At 39.0% G+C, this 26,014-nt stretch overlaps 1 protein-coding gene across 4 annotated transcripts in view; it reads right to left on the reverse strand.

The window, feature by feature from the left end:
* The window catches only part of GEFmeso (Guanine nucleotide exchange factor in mesoderm), a 152,740-nt gene that overhangs the window by 46,800 nt on the left and 79,926 nt on the right, over positions 1 to 26,014 (reverse strand). The window contains exon 1 of one of the 4 annotated variants that reach the window (XM_087354025.1): positions 20,582 to 20,694. The exons of the other annotated variants lie outside the window; for them this stretch is intronic. Coding sequence (XP_087210151.1) covers positions 20,582 to 20,642 — 61 coding nt within the window. The 5' untranslated portion in view covers positions 20,643 to 20,694. Of the gene's footprint in view, positions 1 to 20,581; positions 20,695 to 26,014 lie in introns of those variants that run through there. 4 annotated transcript variants of the gene reach the window in all.

Raw genomic sequence — 26,014 nt, forward strand, 5'->3', positions numbered from 1 at the left:
TTTCAAAAACAGTTCAGATTCAAAAGTTATCTTAAAGGCATTTCACTAACGACCTAAACACCTACATGCAACGTAACTTATAAGGTGTGGCAGTCTGTTACGCGAAGAACCATGTTGCGTTCACTGAGCTACAGAATGTACAGCCCTCACTTTAGGGGCATCCGCCCAGTACCCGTACCACGTGACTGGCGTAGACTCAAACTTCATTATCATAAAGACTCTGTGGCTTCTTCTTCTAAGCAATTAATTTCCACCACAAGAGAAGAGTTTTCAAAGCTTAATCCAACTCACAAAATATGAGCGGCCCATATCATTTACACACACAAGCGTAAGTGTATTGAAATCCCCAATATTTAATGACACTACCCAAAACCGCTAACCCTAAAGAATTCCGTGAAAAGAATATTAAATTTGGCCCTAAGAATATAACCCAAAATCGAGTTTCTAAACATCTGGATAATGGGAATATGTAATTAACTTTTATTAATGAAACATTACGTATATTTTAACTATTTCTGGCTTCGTGTGGTAATTAGACGGCATGATTTATATTCAGAAGGTAGTCATTTCGAATCTCTGGCCTGGACATTGCCTCGGAGTTTATCTCTGTCTCCACAGACTAATTCCGCTGCATCTATTTCCCGTAAACAACTTGTTAGACGAATACCGCCATTTTGTACGAATGTGACATAGCTCAGTGTTGGGCACTATTCCTGTAGAAACTATGCTCACCTTCTGCAACGATAGCTTTTGAAGTATTTTTTTCTCATCACGGACGTATGCAACGATAAGGAATATTTGTATCGATCTATCGACTATCAATTCTTGGGTCTATATATCTCAAGCTTCGTTGTCGTCTCTAACAGACAATTTCAGGTAGAAAGCGACTTGAAATCCCATAAATTGTCTAGCAACCTGTATAAACTAGTTCTTAGCCATCGAACCTGTCGTCATGGCCTCTGGATGGCGGCTGTAGACAATTATAAATATACGCCTGAATGACACACGCTGCTCTTACCGTTCCTTCTTTTTCCTATGTAATTATTACAAAGACATGCGTTTCTCACTGAATGTTCCTGTCGATGACAGAGAAGGTAATGCCGAGTAGCGTAGACGCCTGCAGATACCGCGACGATTTCGCGTCTGGCTAATGTAAGAGTGGCATATAACCGCTCACAGTAATTAAGTAATTAAGTCTTGATCATTATATAGCTCTCCAATACGATCCATTAAAATAAATAGTTAAGAAATCGAAACACGCTTCGACTTAATTCGTGGACAACTCAAGAAAAATAGTCCATGTTCTGGTCGAAGGCCTACTTCAGATGAGAAATGACGAAACAGTGAGTTAGAAACCGGCAATGGCCTATTTTATGACACTGCTTCCAGGTGGAACGAAGAAAAAACATGAAAATTTCAGGACAGACAAGTCCCAAGACCGTTGTTCAAACATGGTAAGTTACTTTATCGATAAAACATGGGACCACTTCACTAAAACCAATTACAACATGGGTTGTCAATTGTGGTCCATCGATACGTTTTGTGCGATCCGCATACATTTTTAGTAACACTGTGTAAGTCTGTGTAATGTAGAAGAACACATCTGATATGATAACACACCGTTTCTGTTAATTGTCAGTATTTGACAGAATCTGCTTCTGTGAGCAACTGTACAGTTTCACGAAGAACGTCTACTGATTGATGAACACTTGGACGGACGTATGCGAATAGCAAAAACATAAACTAACCTGATACTGAAAGATTACACAAGCAAAATCATGGTCACGTATCTGACTTGTGACTGGCTTCGTTAAAGAAAATTATAGTAATATGTGAACTTGTTATAATAGTAAGCTGGTAACATATTTAATGACTTGTCACGAACTACTCAGTAAGTTTATATAATGGATAATCTTGCTGAATGGGGAATCAATAAACTACAACTTAACTGTCGTCAGGTCGGTATAAATTGTGAAATTGGGAAGGGCGTGTTAAGAAGGTGCTCATAGCTTGTTTCAAACTACTGTTCGGCATTTAACCAGGACCGAACACCGCAGTTCAGCATTCCGTCTGTACGCAAAGATTCTTTATTAAAACCTTTTCCTGATTTCCCGAAACCCATTCAACATTAAACGGATCACGAACAAATAAAACTTGAGGTTCTCACGGCGGTCAGTACGAATGTCTGTCTGTCTTCTGTTTATAGTTCCGTAGAGTCTGGAAGTTTACCGACGTTTCAGAGGTATTTACTGGATCCATCATCAGGGCCATGATGGAGGCAGCAAGAACCTATAAAACGATGACACAACCCAGAAAACAGCCATTTTAGATCTCGACCAATTCTGCATATACATAACAATCATAAGACAGTTCGACGCAACGTAACAAATGCATTTGAGAAAAATAAATTTCGGAACAGAGAAAGCATTTCCTTCGAGAATGTAAAAAACTATGACTCAAAAGCTTAATAAACCTACAAGCCAATATTCGAATCGGGGACCGGGAAGGAGATATGCTAACCAGATCACATCCTATTTATTTGAAATACATTTATCCTATCTTCGCTACAGATTAATTTAAAAACTTAACGGCATTGTCAGTTCAGTCAGTCAGTCAGTCAGTCAGTTCACTGTAAGTTCGAATAGGGCGAGATAAAACGAAAAATAGATCTCTACCTCACAAATTCCAATCTTGGTCAAAAACAGAACATGTCATTCTGTCCTACTCAAGATATTTTGCGCAAGTATTCACACGACCTCAATTTATGTAATTACCTTTGTTTGTATCACATATTTAAGAATCTTATTTTCTTATTTGGTAAGTGGGCCAAATGTCCCCAGCGGGCCCTCAATCCATCCCCATTCAAAGCCCTGGGGATAGCCTTTCTATTTCTTATCCAGACCCGCATTCTATTTTAACAGCAATCACGTAACTGCAGATTTCAAGCCAAATGCAACGCTTGCAGCATCAGGTTCATTTCTCACACCAAATTGGCAGATCCAGTGTTAGGATTACACATTTTATACCGATACATTTTAGTACCGGGTCTACAATTTATGAGGCTGCGGTCGTGCTTGCATTGCGTGGTCGGCCGGCGCTCTGTTGATGTGGGCGGGAGTTGTGCGCGTTCTTCCGGTGGGTGACCGGCGAATCAGTTTCAGTGCCGCTAGTAACAGCGAATTACGAATATTTTTTTCGTGGCTTTTCCTCCAGAAAAAACGTCGGGATTATACCTTTAGTTAAGCCATGACTATTTTCTTCCGTAGCCTTTTCAATTCCTTACGCATTAATCATCGTCACTTTTTATTCGACGCTACATGTCCTGTACTGCTGACAGCGTCGTTAACAAACGTAAATAAAATAAAACACATCACGTGTGTTCATATCAAATTTAATCACCTTCTGACAAGGTTTTGAACAAGACCCTTAGGGCAAGCCCGTAACACCCAGTTTTATAAAGGATGTGTAGCGTAGTTATTAGGGTTAAATGCTTTCCGTTCGTCACGATTTTAACTTTGTCAAATATTGTAGCTTAGTTTCACTGCGAGACAGGAATGCTGAACCACTTGGCACAGACGATCGGCAAAATACAGTTTGATATGAACTGATAATATCAGAATTAATGAAGGGAATAAGATTCGTTTAAACAGAATGAACTACCTCGACTTTTGCCTTAGAGATAAAACTTCTGGTTTAAATCACAGATATTTCAATTTTGTGATACGGTATTCTTTAAGTAGGACTGATACATTCATACCATACCCTTCACAGCCCAGTGGTATGTACCACCTTATTTTACCATTCAATAACGCTTGCATTCTGCCCACTCTGGTCTCATTATTATCGGTATAAATATACAATGTTTTCTTAAACATCGATTAACTAATTATCATGAGTGATTTTTGTTTTCTTTAAAATAAGAAGTGAATTTTGTGATTCAGATTAACTTCTGGGATTTAAATATATTATGCAATTTCATGCACGAAACCCACTTGAAACGCAGAATAAGTGCATTCATTATTAAAATGATGACAATCATTCTATTTGGCTAGTTACTGTAGAACTTTTATAAACAACCAGAAATAACAACATTAGGGAAGAGCTCTAATGTTGTCCGCGTTAGTGAGTGGAATGTATAATGTAGTAATCCCGAAGGAAAGGGATCAGGGGTGTGTAAACCAAACGCAAGAAAAGTTTTTATTTACGCCCGTTCACAGACAGACATGAAGACAAGAGATGCACGTGCTGGCCACTCTGACGAATTTCACATCCGTACGCCGATCAATGCCAGATAATTATTTACAGTACTGCCTAATGGGGTTTGAAGCATACATACACCACGCAGATAGAGTGTGTGTGTGTGTATATATATATATATATATGTATATATATACACACACACATACATCAATAAAGTGTGAAAATTTCACCTATATTCATGTATCGCTAAAGTAGTACTGACTTTTTTCTCAAGAAATTCTCTACACTAGAAGAAATGTTCCAAATATACAAATCTGCAGACAGAAAGGAGTGTGCAAAGCAGGATGTGTTCGACTCCAGGCGGTCTTGAAATGTAGCACGGTTAGATCTACGTCTAAGATTATCACGTTCGTCTGACCATAAATCCAAATAAATAAACAAATAAATTCCATCTTAACGCGCCCTCTTATAGAATCTAAATAAACAGCCACCCCTAACAAAGCAACATCACCGACGCCCTAATCTCACAGTTTCATTCCCAAAATCCGTGAACGAAAGACTAAAACACCCTTCCTCGCCCCTGATGAGGTAGGTGACAAGAATATCTTAAATGTCGGTCATATTCAAAATCTCAGTGTGCCTACATATTTCAACAATGTAAGACTTGAGGTTCTCACAGCGGTGAGTATGAAGATTTCCGTCTTCTGGGTTGTTGCGCTGTGTAGTCTGGCCGATGTTAACCAACGTTTCAGAGGTCATACTGCCTCCGTCATCAGGGCGATGAGTATGAAGATTTCTGTCTTCTGGGTTGTTGCGCTGTGTAGTCTGGCCGATGTTAACCAACGTTTCAGAGGTCATACTGCCTCCGTCATCAGAGTGAATTCATCGCCCTGATGACGGAGGCAGTATGACCTCTGAAACGTTGGTTAACATCGACCAGACTACACAGCGCAACAACCCAGAAGACGGAAATCTTCATATTTCAACAAATCTCCGCCATATCACTGCTGTACTTACAAATGAGAATTCTAACCACGAGATGACCCCGTTTCCCGTCATAACTAGAACTGCAACAATGACCTTACAGTAAACAAAGCTCGGCCATCCCTGACACATATACACACACTTGACCCCGCGGGTCACCAGTATGTTCACTTATCCCCTCCGCCTTACGATAATTACAGCTTCGCATTGACCTTTATTCCAATTGACACAGGAGGCTGCACAATATGAATACTATACACACGTCTCGCCGCCCGCCAAAGAGATTATGTATGTTTGCTATTTGAAAGGACGAATATGCAGGGCGTTTGCGTTTTCCTAAAATCAATTCCTGGGTTATAAAAGTTTCGTCCCGTACACAGGGTCAGTAATGAAGAAGCAACGAGGACTTCTGGTACGCAGCTTTTGATGTAAACTTGGCTCCAAGCAGTGAAATGATTCGCTGTTAATGGATTAGAAATTTACATACAGCTACAGACACGTGGTAAGATTATGAGCTACACCTGTACATTCTTGTGTAGTAATATAATCTATTACTTTCTGAAGTTCAAACACTTTTGTTGGGACGGATTTTCTGGTGAAAATAATCTTCTTAGGAATTTCAAGGATAGCTTGTTTCAGAGTTTCAGTCGAACCGTAACCATGTAAAGTAATATATCTTTGTTCTCTTGCACAACAAAGTAGAAGATGGCTGTCTTCTGGGTTGTTGCGCCGTGTAGTCTACTAGAAGTTCACCGACGTTTCAGAAGTCCTTGCTGACTTCACTGGGCAGACCAAGAAGGAGATGAGAGGACAATATCAAGATTAATCTTAGGGAGGTGGGGTGTGAGGATGTAAAATAGATTGAGTTGGCTCAGGATCGTGTCCGGTGGCGGGCTTTGGTGTTGCTGGTGTTGGATCTGCCGGTTCTGCTACCAGGGAGCTAGTTAGTTAGTTAGTTAGACTCGTTAAAGCACGTCAGTGTTACAGATAGAGGGCCTAACTAGAACGCCACTTCTATATGAGCCAAAGCCTTTAATGCTGACAGACCGAAGCAGGGATTCATAATTAAAGCTTCAGTAGCAATTTAGAGATTAATATCTACACTTAATACATGCTCTACACGACGCAAAGGGGAAAGTTGTTTACTTCGAAGCTGGCACTGACCGTTTACAGTATAACAGCAGCATAGTAGCCATCAGTCGTGCTGTATAACAAGTCCCTGCCGTTTTGGGTCTTCTTTGACTGCGTTTTCTGAACAGAAACGGAATAGCAAGATTCAACATTCCTGTCACTAATGGCAAGTGTGCTGTGTTTCATTATTCTTGTTGCGAATTGTTTGCAAAAATAAATTAATAAATAGAATGAAGCACGAATTAACAAAGTTTCTGTCCTTCTGCCTGTTTGTTTCACCTCTGAAATTAGTGAACGGATATAGACAAAAGTAGGTGTTATGAATGTCACCAATAAAAGTTGCTAATTGTTTTTAATTGGCTGTGTTCAAATCAATTATAAACCTGAATATGCTTTGCATAAATCAAAAATAACATTTCATGAAATAACTCAAAACGGCTCATCGCATTTACGACTATAAAACATAAAATTCTGTACAGCCTAAATCTAACCAAAATCTGTTTTTCCGATCTTGCACTTTCTTCTGTAAAGTGAATATTTGGGGCTTGACGAAATACAAGGAAAAATTTCTGACTACAGTGTGATACGCCTATGTGTAACATGATTATCTCTGCACCAACATTCACTACCGCAGAAAATCTTACCAAGGCCAACAAGGCACGCTATATAGCAAAGACGGAATTAGGAAAGCTAAGCTGGCCTACTTAATCGTTTGTACCGTGTTTTTAACGACGAAATATAGGATGAAAAGTTGCTATCTACCTACAACTTCACAAGGCTTTAAAATCAAGAAAATGAACAACGGCACTTATATTTGGCTTATTTAACGCCATATACTCAGATCATACCGCGTTAAATGATATGATGGTTAGTCGATAACAAACTGAAATGACTGGATAAAGTCGTGGCCTAATTTAAGGTAATTACTATCCACGTATTTACCTAAACGAACTGCGTAAAACAAAACACCAAAAAAAACCTCAGTTAGGAGGATAGCCGTTATGCGTGTCGTGAGATAAACCTGGGCTCTCCCGAACACTAAGCAGGAATGCTAACCATTCGGTCCCGACGATCCGTAAAATTCGTATTAATTCGTCAAACCAAACCTTACCCCCATTCAAAAGTGTTTAGATAACATGTAGTATAAACAAGACGCCGGAAAATACGTTTCAGAAAAATGTATTCCTGCGCCAACCCGCCACATCATGCAGAGGTAAAATTCCACAAATTTTTATTACCGGCGCTTGATGGATGGGCGTGGTGACTAAGGAAATACGGCAGCGAGGATTGAACCCTGGTCCCTGAGCCCAGGTTCAGTTATTTTACTAATTTCAGAATGCCAGCTCGTCGTTTAACATGTTAAAAAAGTAAGAATATTTACTAATCGTTGTCAGCTACAGAACAATAGAAGATAAATGTTATTAAAAGCTGAACAAAACTAAATATACACGGCAGCACGCAACCAAAAAGTCAGGAATGAGGAGGATGTTTTTGGATCAAGATGTTTATACAGCGGGTTTATTGCCAGCGATCATCCTCACGAGGAAAGCAAAACATTTACTCCTTCTGACAGACAATTAATCATACATATGAAAGCAAGCAGAAGCATGAATGAACTCAAGGAAACTAAGAGTTTGCCACTGACTTTTTTGTCAAATGCTGGTATTGTTTGCTTAAAAGTAAACAAACAAAGGGTACAACCAGTTCGACTTATATCAGCACCTTCTCGTTTAGAACTATTGCAAGAATTACGTAAGAAATCAGACAGCCCTCATTACGTGTTATTTATTTCTTTTATTTTGATTTTCCAAGACGAATAAAACTTTTCTTTCCGCAAAACAATTTGATAGGGAAGGACTGTTGCTTCCTCAGGCAGCCATATGAGACTCATAAATAATGCCAAAGTTTATCCAAGTGTAATAACAACGTAAAATAAAACGCATTCAGATAGTGCGTGCGTGCATGTGTGTGTTATTTCAGCGATTCATTGAAGTTTTTGCGTTCTGACATAAACATGTTTCCTTGAACGAATTTCATACAATTCTTGATTGACGAGCAATGAAGTCAAGTACTACTCCAATCTGGTTTCATCTGTAGCAGATCAGTGACGGTACTTTGGATTAAATAACCACAATTTTATACTGAGATCGAACTAAATAAAAAAAAACAACGTTTTGACTTTCATCAGAATCAAAGTTCAAGTTCTAATTCGACAACAAATTCCTGTTAATTTTCGAATGTAACGTATGTGTTCACACCAAATTATTCTTACTTCCTGACGAAAGCACTTCGAAATATACAGGGTGGGTGGGAAGTAAGTAGGCATTAAATAATCGCTATACATTGGAAATATAGAGGTTATAATCATTTCTCAATGCCTACTTACTTCCCACCCACTCTGTATATTCAATGTGTGGGAAATACGACAATGGCAAAACGTCTCTCTTTATATGAAAAGTGCGACATATGGCAATGCAAACACATTTAGCTGTAAATGAACCCGCAATCCCAATGTACTAGAGGAAATAGAGTATCGGAATCAGCCCTTCATCTCCTTACATTCATCGTCGCTAAGTTTGAAAGAGCAATTCTTAAGTTATTTGCCGACGCTATTTCTACCACTTCCGCATGTGAAGGGAAGATAAACATTCGAGGCGAGGGAACAAAGCCTATTTCAATATCCTAACCCGTTTTTCGCTTGCCCTAAGAGAAACAAAACATCAAGTCAGATAGCCCGCAGGTCAGCTCCAGCTTTCTCCGTGGTGCCATCCGAATGCAAAAATACAGAGCGCCACAGGCACGCCGACCTGCCCGGTGTGTTTAAACCTACAAAAATTAGATTTGCCACGTAATTTATGCGCACATAAATGTTATTTTACAAATACCGACATAACAACGTTTACAGAACCCATGTTTGGATGCAAATGACACCTAGGACCTTTGTAACATCTCTTTTTCTTGAAAGAATTGGAGTTTCAAAACGGACACACGCGATCCGAAACGAATATTTTCCTCTTGGTATACTAAGCATTATAAATTGAAAAAGACTTTAAGAAGCGATTTCTTACCTCAGATGCGCAGTCACTAGGATGCACGTACGACCTGCCAACGACAGTGCCCTGTATCTATATGGATTGATGCTTCTATTTGCGCATGTTATCAGAGCAACTAATTACTGATATAAACTCCATATATGTTCATTCACACCCAAGTTAGAAGACACGTCAGATATGAGTCGCATTTATTTTAGCGATATGAGTTACAGATTGTCAATAGAGATCGTGTGATCCACATCCGTAAGACGATAAAAGTAAGACGGGCCTAATTTTGACTCAAGGAAATCGAACTTTTATTCACGGTCAGAGGTATCCTTCCCGGTTTGTGGCTTTAAGGAGCGGTTCCAAGAAAACTTATCATGTGGAAATTAGTGTTAATATTCCATCAATATCAATTATAATACCTGCTGCCATAATTAACCCAATTCCATAATTCTGCTATCTTAGGATAACCATTAAATCGCTGTGAAATATTAAACTACCTCATACAAAGGTAAAGTTGTAAAACAGTCACCAATTCACTTACCAATTGATCAATAAGTTACTCTGTAGCTCATTCACACACTAATAAATGTATACTGTAACTCGAATTGTCACTAACACAAGTCGGCAACTCATTCCCTCACGACCACTAACCCAGCAATTCACTAATTCAAAGACCATTCACTCACCGACTTAAGTAACCAACAGACTGACTTCTACGCTCTCACGTTCTTGTAACTCATTGGCACGGTATATTTATTCATACGGATAATATAAATCACAAATCAGTCTTACATTTGGGTCTTGATATCAGAAACATTTTAAACTAATTACTGTAGTTAATATATAAGGAAATATTTGTATTTATAATGTAAAAACTTAAACCACTTACAAAGCTTATTAGAAACATAACACTTTCATACGCTGGAAGTTTCGAATAAAAAAATGTTACATGATTAGACCTACCTACACTCAAAGGATTAAATTACAGACCCATTCATTCAACTAGCTATTACGTCAAGTGTGGCCAGTATAAACAAATGACGTTCAGAAACGAAGAAGTCACACTTTATCTTGATAAGAACCGGTCAGCTCGCTGGTGATCAACTGTTAACGAGACGGCAGCCACACGATAACTGACCATCGACACAAGACATGTGAAAATATAAAACCATTGTCCTGATATAACATTACGTATTTTTATTTGTAATCATGGGCATTTCTTTCAACAGCATTCCATGCGGAGACAAGCGGCGGCAATGTGACGCCAGAGAGGCAAGTTTTATAACTTTCCCTACGTCAGAGACAGGTTTGCTCGAAGAAGAAGAAGTGGCACTTCTAACAGCCGCCAGCAGAGCTAACTGTCTGTGCGCGTCCTAAAATCTCCTATACTGCCACTGGAATTGATACTGAAGACAGTTTATAAGAATATCTGAAGACAAGAGATATATACTAACATAGGTAAACGAATAGGAATGTAAAGAAGTAACGTATCAAGCAGCTTCATATAAGATATCTTAATTCTAACGCTAGACAGTATATGACTTAAACTATGCATCGTATTTTCATCTAGTAACACATCGCACTTAATTCTTTATTGCGTGTTAGCGTTTCCGCCAACTAGGTCATCATAATACAGAAGGCAGAGGACCCATCTTACACAATTTATTTTTTATATTAACAATCAATCATGTTTCAACCCCGTAGGGTAATCCCCAGGCCCTTGCAAATACCTGATGTATCTGTAAGGGCCTAAGAAAACATGTCGCCCTCTTAATATCTTTGATTGCGAAAAACAAATTTATCGTGGAAGACGGAACCGGCATCTTCTGTTTCTGCCCAGTTTACTTACAATCACAATAGTAAGCATGCAACGGATATAGGACATAGTCAGTACGCGTTCATCAATGCAATACCTTAGGTTCATTTTCAATGAACTAGCTACATGAAATTACAGTAAATATAAATTATCTGTTATAGCCTATGCCTGGTACAAGAAATTTTTAAGATTAATCGTATTAACTGCATCGCATATTAAGTTAATATCTGGAAAACTGCAGCCTTTAATTGACTGTGTGTCCACACGTCGTACGTTTACAATTTTTGTGTTTTCATGTTATTTTTGAGTAAATATGTCCATAATTAAATATGCTAAAAATTATCTCAAATAACTAAAAGCAATTTAACATTCAGCTTTACGTATGACAATAAAAGTTTTGATTATCGTGTTTTATGCAAACCTGGTATAAAATATACGTACTTCATAAACATACCCGCAACTTTTACGCAAATTATCTTTCTCTAAGGCAAACATTTTGCAGTTAGTAAAAGCCAAATAATAAATTTAGTGCCTCAAGTAAAGTGGGCTTTAAGTAAAACTAACGGGAACAAAATAATGCCTGTATGAAGTTTTACCAAAATCTGTCGTAGGGTTTAAAAATATACGTACAGTCCCTGAATTAACACCAATAAGAAAACGGCCCTTAAATTTGGTAAAAAAAATAAAAATTATTCAACACATTTCAATGTGTGATTACCATACCTAGTTTTATCGAAATAGATTCATGGCTGAAGTAGCTGGTGCTCTTTGATTCTTTACGAAAACCACCTGAAATGTGAAGATTTCTGTCTTCTGGGTTGTTTCGCTGTGTAGTATGGTAGGTGTTTACCAACGTTTCAGAGGTCATACTGCCTCCGTCATCAGGATGACTTCTGAAACGTTGGTAAACATCGACCAGACTAGACAGCACAACAACCCAGAAGACAAAAATCTTCATACTCACCGCTGTGAAAACCTCAAATCTTACACCTGAAATGTTTTTGCCTGATGATCAGAACATTAGGCCAGATACGTTGCTGGATGTATTTGATATCGGAATAGAAGTCCACACCTGTATGCACACACATCACTGGAGCCAGACAGACTGACCCACATTTTTAAACCGTGAAGACAGATTACAAGCGACAATCACTTTCCACTAATGTCAACAGCGTGTGGTAACACGTGCCCCACACGACATCTTACCGTTTCAGCCCATCTCACATTAGTTACAGTATTCCAACGGACAATCCGGTGTTTGTGCTATTCAAGTCCATAAATTCCTCAGACCGCTGAGGTCAGTGTATTCGAAATTTATGTCTTGTAAGGCCGATTATTTACCCTGACACTTTGTTTAAAAAATTATTCATCTAATTTACTCATTTACGTTACAGTATTAAACGTGAATCACGGCAACAAAAAGGAAGTCAGTGAACACGGAAACTCATGCAAAAACAGGATAATCAACTGCGTGACGACTGAACATTCAATGCGAAGATAACAGCTATGTCTGAGCATCTGATGATTACAGGCCTCGGCGCCAGGTGAGGTTAGTGCACCACTTCAAGGAGTAACGGCCCTTCGGAGAAGGGGGGGGGGTTCCTGGAATTTAACTAATGACTCCAATAGAGAGGTGACCACATCACTGATGAGTAAAACAACTGACGGAGGTCAGCAGTGTCGACCGTGTATAATGTATCTAATTTGTTATTATTAAGTTCAACAAACCCCTTTTAGTTTCTCAGTTTTGCGATGAGATTTTTCAGCTTATAGATAAAGCCGAATGGGCAGATTCTTCTAAAGATGGATAGTGAAAGACGCGGAAGAAAGCGGATGTTACAAGATGCGACACGAAAATCGACAAAATGTCAACAGATGTACACACGGCGTAATTATTTGGTGCGTTCGCCAGGCTTTTTGGCCTACTGACTTTTTTTACTACTGCATTTCTGACTCTTTGTCTATGTCCTATGACTGCGTTATTTGTTGGCCTCCATAAGAGACTAAGGGCGGTATCGCACTAAGATGCCATGGCAGCGACACCAACAGCGATGCCATGGCGTCCAGCTGCCAGAAGAAGACGCCAGACAAGCTGCCAGCTTTCGACGCCAGTCGAGCGAACAGATGGATCAACATTATGAGATCACGAAATGAAGGGCTATTAGCAAGGAAAAATGTCCACTTTTATCACTTTTGAGAAAATGAGATTTACCTTTATCAAAACTACATACCTGGAGTGAATTTCAATTCTGTAACAAAGAAATACACACACTTTGCACGTCCATACCATTATTGAATTTGAAATATTTCAGTTCTTGCAAATCACATGTAATATTACATGAACAAACTTTATTTAATAAAACATTATAAAAGCAGGTTTCTTCTTAATTCGCGTTATTTGTGATATATAGATAGATATATAGATTGCTAAACAAAGAAACTTATAAATCAAGTTGCCATATTGGAAAGCGGCCCCACAAATAAAGCCATAGAAACACTTCTTAGCTAATTCTTTCTTTTCTACTGTAAATAAATCTCTTCCAAATATTTCCACAGGTTCTTCCCAGTTTCTTTTTTTCAAGTCCCGGGTTGCGTATTCAATAGCAGATGAATCCCATAGTGATGGTCGGGACTGAATTTAAATTATCAATCTTTCGGTGTCGAAATTATCCATGTTTGGAAGAAACAGAAATACACACAAGCACAATCACGCACGGACGTCAATGGACTGGCCAGACTGTCATGTGATGTTGATTTGGCCTTGGCCGTGGCAGCGATGCCAGTAGCATTTGAACTTGGCATCTTGGTTGGCAGCGATGCTAAGTTGGAAGCGCTGTCAGACGGATGCCAGGTGCGACATACGACTACTAAATTAATGCATTGAGTTTGGCCGAGATGCTGGCAGCTGCGCCATGGCCTCCCGTTGGCATCCTAGTGCGATACCGCCCTAACAGCCGTTCTGCTAGTCATGAGATAAAAGCTTCCGCCTTTAATGGATCATGGAGGTTGAATAATGCGGACTACTGACAATATTCCACTACAAAGCCCTGTTTCGAGACTTAACGAATCATGTCACATCGCCTTCACCCTGGTTTTATAATATTCATTTCAATATTATCCTATGATTAACTTGCATTTCACCCAAGTTGTCTCTTATCTTCAGGATTTCCGACTAATACTCAGTATACATTCCAAACTTCGTTAAAATCTTCAATGTGGTCAAACATGCGTTTCGTTACGGTAAAAATGTAGGACCTGCGTTAAATATGACACATGTTCCCATGGGTAATGAAAGAAGTCAATAAACCATTGGTTACTATGTCAGATTTTAATTTTGTAGTAGGTGAGTTCTGTATATAATCTTCCGATTTCACTTTTCCCCGCCATGTGAAACAGCTCGTTTTGTAACCCCAGTCTAACCGATCAAGCAAGTGAGATTTCAGGTTCTCACGATGGTATGTATGAAGATAGATATCTTCTGGGCTCTTTCGCTTGCAGTCTGGTGGAAGTTTACCGACGTTTCAGAGGTGTTTGCTGCCGCCATTATTAGACCGATCACCCTACATGGCGCAACAACCCAGACGACATCCATCTTGACTCTACAAAGAGTTTCACGTGTGTAGCCAAACATATATGCACGCAAATTGTTTAGGAATGCGTTCAGAAAGAAACGCGGATGGTAAGTACCGAATGCAGACAGTGTAGACGGAATATTCTTGCAGGTTGCACGCAGAAAGAAAAGCAGCGTTCATCTTACAGGCGCCAAGCTCTGTCTAGACAGGATTCACTGGCCTCCTTTGTACGCATAATTTGTTATTATTCAGACAGCAGTTTGATTCACCATCATGCATCATCGTTCAGTAAAAAAATAATTAGAAATTATTCTGCGCATCCATGAATCCGGCCACGCAAAGCAATGCATCCTGGTTTATTAACTGGTTTCTTTTCAGGCATTTCATACGATCAAACAAACGTTGCGTAACACAGAAGAGGACTGGATGGCAACGGTTATGAGGGATATCCCACTTGTATTTCGGTATCTGTTGCGGGTAGCATGATACGTTGATACAGGGGAGCTGTAACATGTTTTTATTCGTTGCATTACAATGCAGCATGCACCTAACGCTGAGTCATACGTCCACCACTCCGTACATCCTAAACAGCTAGCACTAACAATACGACTAGACTAGATGTAGACCACATTCGACAGGGTCCAGCGGCGATTAATGAAACGTCGTGTTCCTTGATGACAGGTAACGAACTGAGCTCCTATCACGTCCCAAAGAATACTTCTTCGCATAGTAAAGTATTTAAAGTTATTAAGCGACAATTCGTAAAATGAAAATCTATCTAGTACAAGGAAATCAGTTTGAAACATATGCACCGCCGTCAAAAAATCTTGTCAAATCATAAATCCATCCTACATTCCTGTAACAAAACCATTAACTGGTTTACGTGTGGTTGAGATAGAAACTGTGGATATGCAATCGTGGGAACATGTTGCAAACCAAAGCAATCACGGTAAAGTTTTATACCATTATCAGACATATCGAGTACAATCGAAAATTAAGCATGCAAATTACCTGCTTCTTTTACTTAACACATTCAGTAAACTACACGCCATGTCTGTTTACACACGTTTCTTTTATTCAAGAAGTCTACATGTCAGAGATCTTTTAGAAAATAAAGAAAATTAAGAAAACATCTAACGGGAGTCGCAAACAACCAATGTTACTGAACTGTATGCAAAGCGTCATTAAATTTGGTCACTCATTCTTCAGAGATCAGTCAACCGTTTATCATTCCCAAAAGTATAAAAATTTTACATCTAATCTCCATGAATATTATCTTACATAATGAACTTCGCGGATCTGCGACTTTAAAAGCAGACTCGGCTACTTTCCAAAACATTAAAATAAAGAATTTAATTGAATTAGAATAAAATGTAGTCACCAAGTGTGTATAGGCCAATCTTTTCGTCTCTGAACTAGCTTCAGACAAAAAGTAGCTTAAAGAATTCTTACATAATGAATGGCCAGGCATTTCATTCTTTAGAGCGACGACTGGATATTCTTCTTGTCAGATTTATGCAAATTAACAACACAGCTTGAGGCCCACTCCTGATCCGCACGAGTCAATGGTCAGTCTAGCCAGTCGGCGGACCCTCTGTGGCACAAAGCCGACAAAAGGAACCATATTAAATTCCATACATCAATGCAACGTTCATATATGGGTCGGACAACCACATACATCACCGAACTTCACCCAAAATGGTTTCATACGCTTCGATCTAACAACAAACTCTGCGACTGTTCATTCGACATATTCACTCGTCACGGGTTGGGTGACCTGTACTCGTTTTCCAGCAGACTTGTTATGCACGTCTATATTCATCAATTTAGAGCAAAGCGTCCAGCTGTGAATAGACGCCGAGGGCGCCTTGTTTGGTAGCATGTAGTTTTACAAGGACTTAGGTTGACATTTGCAACATCGGTTAAAAAACAGCTGTTATATTGCTGAACGTCTGGGGCCTATATCGAGAGGGTCACTGTGTTTTAATAGCTTATGCAGACGTCGAATAATTGGCGTAAATCTCGTCATCAGAATTTGGCAAAATCGCAATGTGAAATTTTATAGCAGGCTCACACGTTTTGAAAATGCTCAAGAATTCAAGAGCATGAATACGGTGGCAGCACTGAATCTGTTATTCATGGAGTCTGATCAGTTGCCTGAGGAAACCCATGCTACTATTCGATTCAAAATCATGTACCTCTAAAACTAAATGTTACAAACACACAATGGAGGGGATGTGTGTGTGTCTGTCTGTCTGTCCATCCACGTTAAATCTCGAAAACAACTTAAAGATTTCGATTAAATTTGGTATCCCACGTTTATATTAAAACTTACTGGGGAAACGTATACGTTGTTCACACAGGTTCAGAACATACACATAACGCCAAATTTAGAAATAATTTCAATTAAATGTTACAGATTTTCTCAGAAAGCTCACTGTAAAAGAAGTCGATACATGTCAAAATAATTCAGGTTTCACTTTAATTCTGCAACTTTTGACGGTAACAACTTTCAATTTAATATAAGAAAAAATAATAAAAGTACACATGTCTGGAATGATAAGTTTTCCAACAATGAACTACTATCTGAAATAGCTAATAATATTAAAAACTGCAAATAACACGTCTGGAAATTACTGGAGGACATATTTCCCGTCCTATTTCTACACCAAAAGTGAACAAATATGGGAGAACTAGGAACAGTCAAAAGACCACTCTGGAGCAGATGTAGTCAAAACAGCAGCCAGATGGCAGCCTTGCTCTTACCCCATGACACAGAATTCCTTCCCTTTCTACACAAACCACAGACAGACACAACAGACATTTTCTATTCGTACAGTAAACGCAAAAAGTTACTGAATTCAACGTGTTACAACTAATGTATGAAATGTAGAACAAATGAATAGAAGAATGGAAGAAAATGGAATGACAGTAAAATTAAAAATGGTGTTCCAGAATGTAAATGATCACCTTCAAGTTACGGCCGCTTTATCCCCGTGGACACTAGATTAAGTGATTTTACAAGAGCTGGACTAACATTTGTCGACGTGGTGGTGAAAATTCGTCATTTCCAATCGTCATCTCATTCATATCAGCAACTTATGCACTGTAGTTGGCACGGCGTCGTTAAAAAAACTAAGAAAGATACGAAAACATAAACTTACGTTCTCTTCCTTCAAAATCTTCTGTATCTCTTCCTTTGTAACACTGAAACAATGTCGGTTCGGTAACTTACCTGAAAAGATAAGAGAGTGAATAATTAGTAGCTGTGAGCAAACATGTATTGTTGTTTGTGAGATTTCAGGTTCTCACGGCGGAGAATATGAAGATGTCTTGTGGGATGTTGCGCCGTGTAGTCTGGCAGAAGTTTATCGACGATTCAGATCTGACTCCATCCACATGTATATTTACACTTGTCCTGCATTATGAAGCTCATTACTGTCGTTTGTGGAAGGTAAATGTGAGGAAATATGGCGAATTTCTGCTGGGCATAAGCACCAGCTCCTGAGAGAATACAAGGTACTTGTAAAGCTCAACGCATTCTTAACTTATGCATAACGTGGAATTTAATCTCTTTCACGTTCCGGTCGCATTTACCTCGGAACCTCCGATATCGAGAAGAAACAGAAGCTGGTATAGACATGATGATGAGAATAATATCTGTGCCCTTGCTGAGAATCAAACCCCCGATCGTCAAACTACTTTCCAGTCACTTTACTAGCTTAAATGGCACAAAAGAACAGTAGTTGGTAATAGTTTTGCTGCTGAGATCTTAAACTTTTTAGGTTTGTCTGTCCGTTCTCTTGACAAGTAGTCTCAAGGACTACAAGTATAACCCCCACATTGAGTTCTATCTGCAAACCAAGCCGCTCTGTCTGCAACATGACACTTGCAAATACGGAAACTTGTAGTAAACACACCCCTTCCTACTGCAATCAAGAACATATGCAGAACATAACTGCGTTTTAAAATCTTGATTAAGACACTAAACTAACCCCCTTCAGGGTGTTAATTTAGTGTCTTATTCAAGTATTTTAACCCTTGAAGAACAGTATGACTTGGACGAATATTAATATTATTATCAGATTACCTTTTTGGTGTTGGTAACGTCTTCTTTCACTTCTCTTCATTTCTTAAATAGTCTAATGTCGCTGTTCAGAGACGATATAGAGCAGTGATGATGCGACTGGCTTGGTACTAAGCGTTATTTATTTACTCTGCATTGTTGTGTACAGTTATGTATAAACAAATATAAGGTGATATTGTTGATGACGTCATTTTTTGACGACAACGACGACTAATCCTTTCAGAGCGCTTCTTGTAATCTGATATTTTACTTCTTTACGTCGCTGATCAGAGGCCAACAGTTCTTGGTTAGTCAACTATCTACGTCCAACCCCAACCTTGCAAGTAATTTACCCTTCGCTTTTCTTTATTTGTTAAGTAGGTCTTATGTTTTAGTTCTTTACGTCGCTGTTCAGAGGCCAACAGTTCTTGGTTAGTCAAGTATCTACTTCCAAACCCATCCTTCAAGTCTTCGTTTGTTTTCTTCTGCTCTTATGTTCTTGTTAAATACGTTTTTCTACGTTTATCAATGTAAATCTCCCTTCGTTTTTCTTTACTTGTTAAGTAGGTGTGATGTTTAAGTTCTTTACGTCGCTGTTCAGAGGCCAACTGTTCTTGGTTAGTCAACTATCTACGTCCAACCCCAACCTTAACCTTGCAAGTAATTCCCCCTTCGCTTTTCTTTATTTGTTAAGTAGGTCTTATGCTTTAGTTCTTTACGTCGCTGTTCAGAGGCCAACTGTTCTTGGTTAGTCAACTATCTACTTCCAAAGCCACCCTTGCAAGTTTTCTTTTGTTTTCTTCTGCCCTTCTGTTCTTGTTAAATACGTTTTTCTACGTTTATCAATGTAAATCTCCCTTCGTTTTTCTTTACTTGTTAAGTAGGTGTGATGTTTTAGTTCTTTACGTCGCTGTTCAGAGGCCAACTGTTCTTGGTTAGTCAACTATCTACGTTCAACCCCAACCTTAACCTTGCAAGTAATTCCCCCTTCGCTTTTCTTTATTTGTTAAGTAGGTCTTATGTTTTAGTTCTTTAAGTCGCTGTTCAGAGGCCAACTGTTCTTGGTTAGTCAACTGTCTACTTCCAAACCCACCCTTGCAAGTTTTCGTTTGTTTTCTTCTGCCCTTCTGTTCTTGTTGAATAAGTTTTTCTTCGTTTATCAATGTAAATCTCCCTTCGCTTTTCTTTACTTGTTAAGTAGTCTGATGTTTTAGTTCTTTACGTTGCTGTTGAAGGCCAACTGTTCTTTTTTAGTCAACTATCTACTTCCAACCTCACCCTTGCAAGCCTTCGTTTGTTTTCATCTGCTCTTCTGTTCCTGTTGAATAAGTTTTCTTCGTTTATCAATGTAAATCTCCCTTCGCTTTTCTTTACTTGTTAAGTAGGTCTGATGTTTTAGTTCTTTACGTCGCTGATCAGAGGCCAACTGTTCTTGATCAGTCAACTTTCTACGTCCATCCCCACTCTTGCAAATATTCGTATGTTTGTTTTTGCTATTCTGTTCTTGTTGAATACGTTTTTCTGCGTTTATCAATGTAAGTCTCCCTTCGCTTTTCTTTATTTGTTAAATAGGTCTGATGTTTTAGTTCTTTACGTCGCTAATCAGAGGCCAACAGTTCTTGTTCAGTCAACGTTTTACGTCCAGCCCCACCCTAGCAAATCTTCGTCTTAATGTCGATCAAAAGTCAGTTTTCATAATACTTTCGTAATCATAAAGTCAGTTTTCATAATACTTTCGTAATCGTAATATATCGAATGAGTATCAGTTTACCTTGTAGGAGTTGTTGGAGTTGGTACTTCAAATAGTTGATAACGTCTTCTTTCACTTTCATGTTGTTTTAGGCCAACTGTCAGTCAATATTCAAGAATGCGACGTGCTGCTTCTAGAGCAGATATCATGCGACTGGCTTGATAGTTTTTGTTGTGAATCATTATTTGTTTACTCGGCATTGTTGTGTTCCACAACAATGCCGAGTATAAACAAATATAAGTTGACATTGTTGATGACGTAATTTATTGACGACAACGAGAAATCACAAATTTTTATAGTAAGAAAGGCATTGTTGTGTTCCACAACAATGCCGAGTAAACAAATATCTGTTGGCATTGTTGATGACGTCATTTTTTGACGACGAATTGGTTGAAGACAACGACTAATCACAAATTTTTATAGTAAAGATAAGAATATAAGAAAGAAGAAAATGGTTCTTTAGGGACACTAACCATGTCCTGAAGAACATTTAAGAAGCAAAACTTTTGAAATGTGATGTTCGTGCGTATTCAGATGACTTTAGATCATTACATTGACAATTTCGAAAGCTGCAGGAAGTCGAGATACTTCGCCAACCGTCAAAAATTTTAGTGTCAAACTCGAAGGACCCAACATACGATATTTTGATGTTTTTATATCGGATGAATAGAATTTCTTGAAATTAACCTCTTATCTCCCACCACTGCTGTAGTAATGTTTCGGTTCAACTACCAGGGGACAGTCGCGTGCAACAATACAGATATCTGATTAACGTTTGTACTTTATGCATTCTTTGTATCGCCGATCTGATCTATCTCGGCACAGCTGAAGTCCCACACGCCAAGCTGTGTGTAAACAAATCTGAGTGTGCTGGATTACCGGTGTAGCCAGTAGCTCTGGTTCTTCTACGACACGCCAACACGCCACCAACATGCGCCGTGCTTCGTGGCACTCTGTCACGTTCGTTCCCGTTCGTTCCTGCCTCAGGTTCTGATGTATGTACGATACCGTAAAGCGTATATGACGCAATGGTCTGGGTTAAAATTGTAGCTGGGTACTTAATTCCTAAATGGACCGAAGTTCTCCTTGAAAAATCCGACAGTCACTGAAACGGTAAACAAAAATTCCACCACTTTTATGAAACATGAATTTCAATATAGCATTCACAACAATTCGCCTCTTGGTCCCATCCTGAGCCACATTAATCCAGTCACACCTTCTCACCCACCTAACGCGTCTATGATCAATCTTAATAGAATCCTCCCATCTATCACTAGTTCTTTCAAGCAATTCATCTCTTCAGGCTTTCCGATTAAAATACACTTCTCTTCTGTCTAATGAATTTTACATTCACCACCTAATTCATGCTACGCAATTTGATAAACCACTAACTAACTAACTAACTAGATGGCTTATCGAACCCGAAGGTTCATCACCGAATTAAGTAAAGCGCTCCAACGGTCCCTGTCCTGGGCCAACAAAATCCAGTCTCCTTAAACTCATATCTCCCATAGATCCCGCCTGAGATTATCCTCCCATCTACGTCTAGGTCTCCCCAGCGTTCTCTTCCACTCAGGCTTCCCAACCAATACCCGGTGCACACCTCTTGCCCCATCCATGCGGGCTACATGCCTCCCCCATCTCATTCTTCCCGTTTGATAAACCTCAGTGAATATTATTAGGTAAAGTGTATTAGACGAATGCAAACTTCCATGTTTCTAATAGTTGCCGTGTATTAGCACATCAGTAGTTGTCAGATACAGGAACAGAAAGAAAGCTAACAATAACCACATCTCAGATTTTACTTGGCTCATGCTGTCAATGTCGTAAAACAAGAAGTTAGCGTAAAGCGCTGACATATTTGTAGCACATTCTAGGAAGTAGGAGACAAGTTATGGATGGCTTATGTACGAACTGGAAGCAGAGTGAAACGTCAACAGCATACAGCTGCAAACAAAACAGTTTACTGCTGTTGGCGAAATAAGCAACTGTCATTTCTCTTCTGCCGACAAGAATTGCTTTAAAAAAATGAAGCTGATTTCATTGTTTTCGTGGAGCGATACTTGGTTCGTATCGGGAAAAACACTGTATCGCTTGGCGGTGAGTAATGAAGTTCCAGCCGGGAGCAGCCAAGTGAGAGTTACGTACAACTTTACCAGCAAACTCACTATACTTAGGGTACGTTACCGAAATAATTTAAATCAGTGGTATTCAACCTTTTTTTTTCGGGTACCCCCAGATATAAATTCTCTTCAACTTTGTACCCCCAAAGTTGTTGGTGTATAATTAAAGTTATACTTAGTATATAATCTGCATCTAAAATAAATTAAATAAATTGCATTACTGATTATTCAGTGTTTATCATAATTTTTTTCACGTACCCCCTAAGACGTCTTCGCGTACCCCCGGGGGTACGCGTACCCCAGGTTGAATACCGCTGATTTAAATCATGACTTCGATATAAAGTGTCTAGCAGCAATGTACCACGATTTTAATATTTACAAACACATGCACAGAGATTTTATACATACACACGCACATACAAAGAACATTATACGCCTCAATGCTATGCCATCACACTGAAGCGGCCACGAACCGTATTATGACAGGACCATAAGTTATTTGACGACGGTATATCAAACGGTAAGGCTAATGCGAACCGAATAAAGGGAGAGGTACTTGAAATATTAGGAAGTGATTTTTTGTCTTATTTCGGGAGACCAGTACTACACTGAATTTCGCCTGGAAGAACTGAGGAAGACCACTAAATACGTCAAACTGGATACTCGGAACGCAGGCCTTGATCCGAACCTTAATAATACTTGGTGAAGAAAATGTATAAACCTCCTAGACAGCAACCTGTCACTTCCTGTCTTTCGGCTAAATACTGCCCAGAGCAAACAGTCAATACGTCCGGCCAATACCAACATATGCTTGCATGCTTTACAGATTTGTCAGCTTCACAGAAAAGAACTCAGAAATTAAAAATTGAGTACAGAGACGTTCTAGTAGGTAACATCTGTGTAAGAGGTTTGTTAATTACTTGGAACGTGGACGTGTTGTAGTGCGGCCCACGGGTTGTTTCCACCCCACAGTCCAACCCACGCACGTGTGACGAGTCACGTCTTGCAGTGGCGGCTCCAATATCTCCATACACCATCATCCAAACCCGCAATGTGCCAAGACAGCACATTCACAATTTAAACAAAGGCATCTGGGGTACTTCATTGGCATTGAGAAGTAAGCGTATTTCTTACGTTATTTAACATCGTGCCAACTCCTTAAAGTTAAGCAAGAAACAGCACAATCTTTTAACTGAATAGAATAAATGTGAGACAAAAAGGTCGTCACGTGTTTTAAGATACGTTTCCTCACGGGGCGAAGGAGGAAGACCATGAAATGTATCGACAATTTTCGGCGAAGGGAAAACTAGACAACAAAATGTAGAAGTTCTTATTTTCCAACGAGAAACAAGAAGGGGAGGATTTACGTAACGAGCTTAATGATTGCACCCTTCATCGCATTTGATAAGGACAGAAATCCAGGATGATGATAAGGAAAAAGTGATTGGAAAATACGGGGGGGGGGGGGGAGGGGGGTAAGAAAGTAAGTGCAAATATTTTCACCGGAAAACCTAAAGGAAGAAAACTCCTTCGAAGACTAGATATAGACGGGAAGATATTAAAATGGTCCTTTGATATACAGAGTGTGAATGCGTGGACTGGATAATGATAGTAATTTTAATGCTGTCCTCTAATGTAGAACCGGGCCACGCATACTTCAAATTAGAATAGACCCATGCCTTATTCCTTCTTCTTATTAACGAGTCCTTCAAATAATTCCAGCATAGTGAGAATAAGTCGGAAGAAATCGCATCGATGATGTTGCAAATTTACTAAAGAAAGTAAAAGCAATAATTTTAAAAGAGTATTCATTACACATTTCTCCACTCTTTACATATTGCGGACCGCATGTTCGAACATTATTTACCTTCCACTACAGACAGCTTAATAACGATCAGCATTGAAATGAAAGACTTTCCACTACATTCCGAATTTCTTATTTCCCCATGATCTTACTTTCACATTCTTGATTCCTGTCACTTTGTATTCGTTCTTTATTTAGCGATGCTCTGTCAATAATAAAGGTCACACAGCAACGAATGAGAATGTAAACTATTATTACGGCAACTTCGAAATGATAAAGAACAAAGAAGCGGGAGCAACGTATTTTAGTAATATTTTAATGTAATTTAAAGTTATATCGCAACATTTGCTTAGATCGGCGTTCTCAACAGGTGTTCCGAAACAGTTTCATGTGTGCCGCAAATTTTTATGCAAATCTGTATATTTGCACGTTATAATAAAAGAAACAATATTTTATCTTTCGCAATTAGAATTTATAATATATTCACAGACAGAGACACACAGGTTCATCATCGATAGTTTTATAGAAGATGTAATGTGTAATGTTCTCTTTTCATACACCTACAAGGCAAGGATTTATATATAGGTAAATATTTATTTACCTATATATAAATCCTTTATCTAGGCAACACGGAGTTTTCCTCCGGGGGCTTCCCCGATTTCTCCGTGACATCCCAACAATTATTCCATTCACACACAGAAGAAGGCAATGGCAAACCACTTCTGGATCATCTGCCAAGAACGTATATGAACAGGTCCCAGTCCGAGAAAAGGATGGAAGGATCCTGTTCATATGGACCTGTCGTCAGACAGAACACTAAAATAAAAATAAATATTTATTATAACAATGTATAGTCTCTCGTGAGGCGAAATTTTGTGAAGTGTCATGAGTCTTAGACAAGTCAGAGTCTGCAAAGGTGGAAAAAGATTGCGTAACACTGGCCTAGAGATGAAAGACGTGTGTCACTAAAAGAATAGACAGGACAATAGCTAAAGACAGCCTCAGTCCCGAGTACAGAAAACCCTCCAACAAAGCAGGATTAGATCAGTTATATGCATGAAAATAAATTCAAATTATTTCTGCCGAAAACGGTTTAAGTTCTGTTGCAAGCGGTCTCTCAAACAAACTGTCGAACACACGACAAATATCACTTCTGTTTAAAAATCTGAACAGCAAGATGGACACAACGTTCCTCTTACCTGTTAATGTTATCCGCTTTGTGGAAAGAACATGCGAAAACGTTTGTTAATTAGTAAAAGTAGGGAAATAATCCAACATCGCTGAGTGCATTTCCAACACAACTGAATACTAGAAAGTTCCATACGTTGGCTGCGTACGTCATACGTAAAACATCTGACATTGCACCACGTACGACACGGCGTGATCCGAGTCAATGACGAATGTAAACAAACTGAGCATGGTCTTCGTAATGATGGAACCATGTCGCGTGGTTCACCACATAACTTTCTTTCCGCGGTCATCGATTCAAAATACGATGACTTGGTAAAAAAAAAAGGTCCTTCTGTC

This window comes from Zootermopsis nevadensis, unplaced genomic scaffold, assembly GCF_977971745.1.
Source record: "Zootermopsis nevadensis isolate Lab colony 2312 unplaced genomic scaffold, Znev_1.0 Znev_ptg000022l, whole genome shotgun sequence".
Taxonomy (NCBI): domain Eukaryota; kingdom Metazoa; phylum Arthropoda; class Insecta; order Blattodea; family Termopsidae; genus Zootermopsis; species Zootermopsis nevadensis.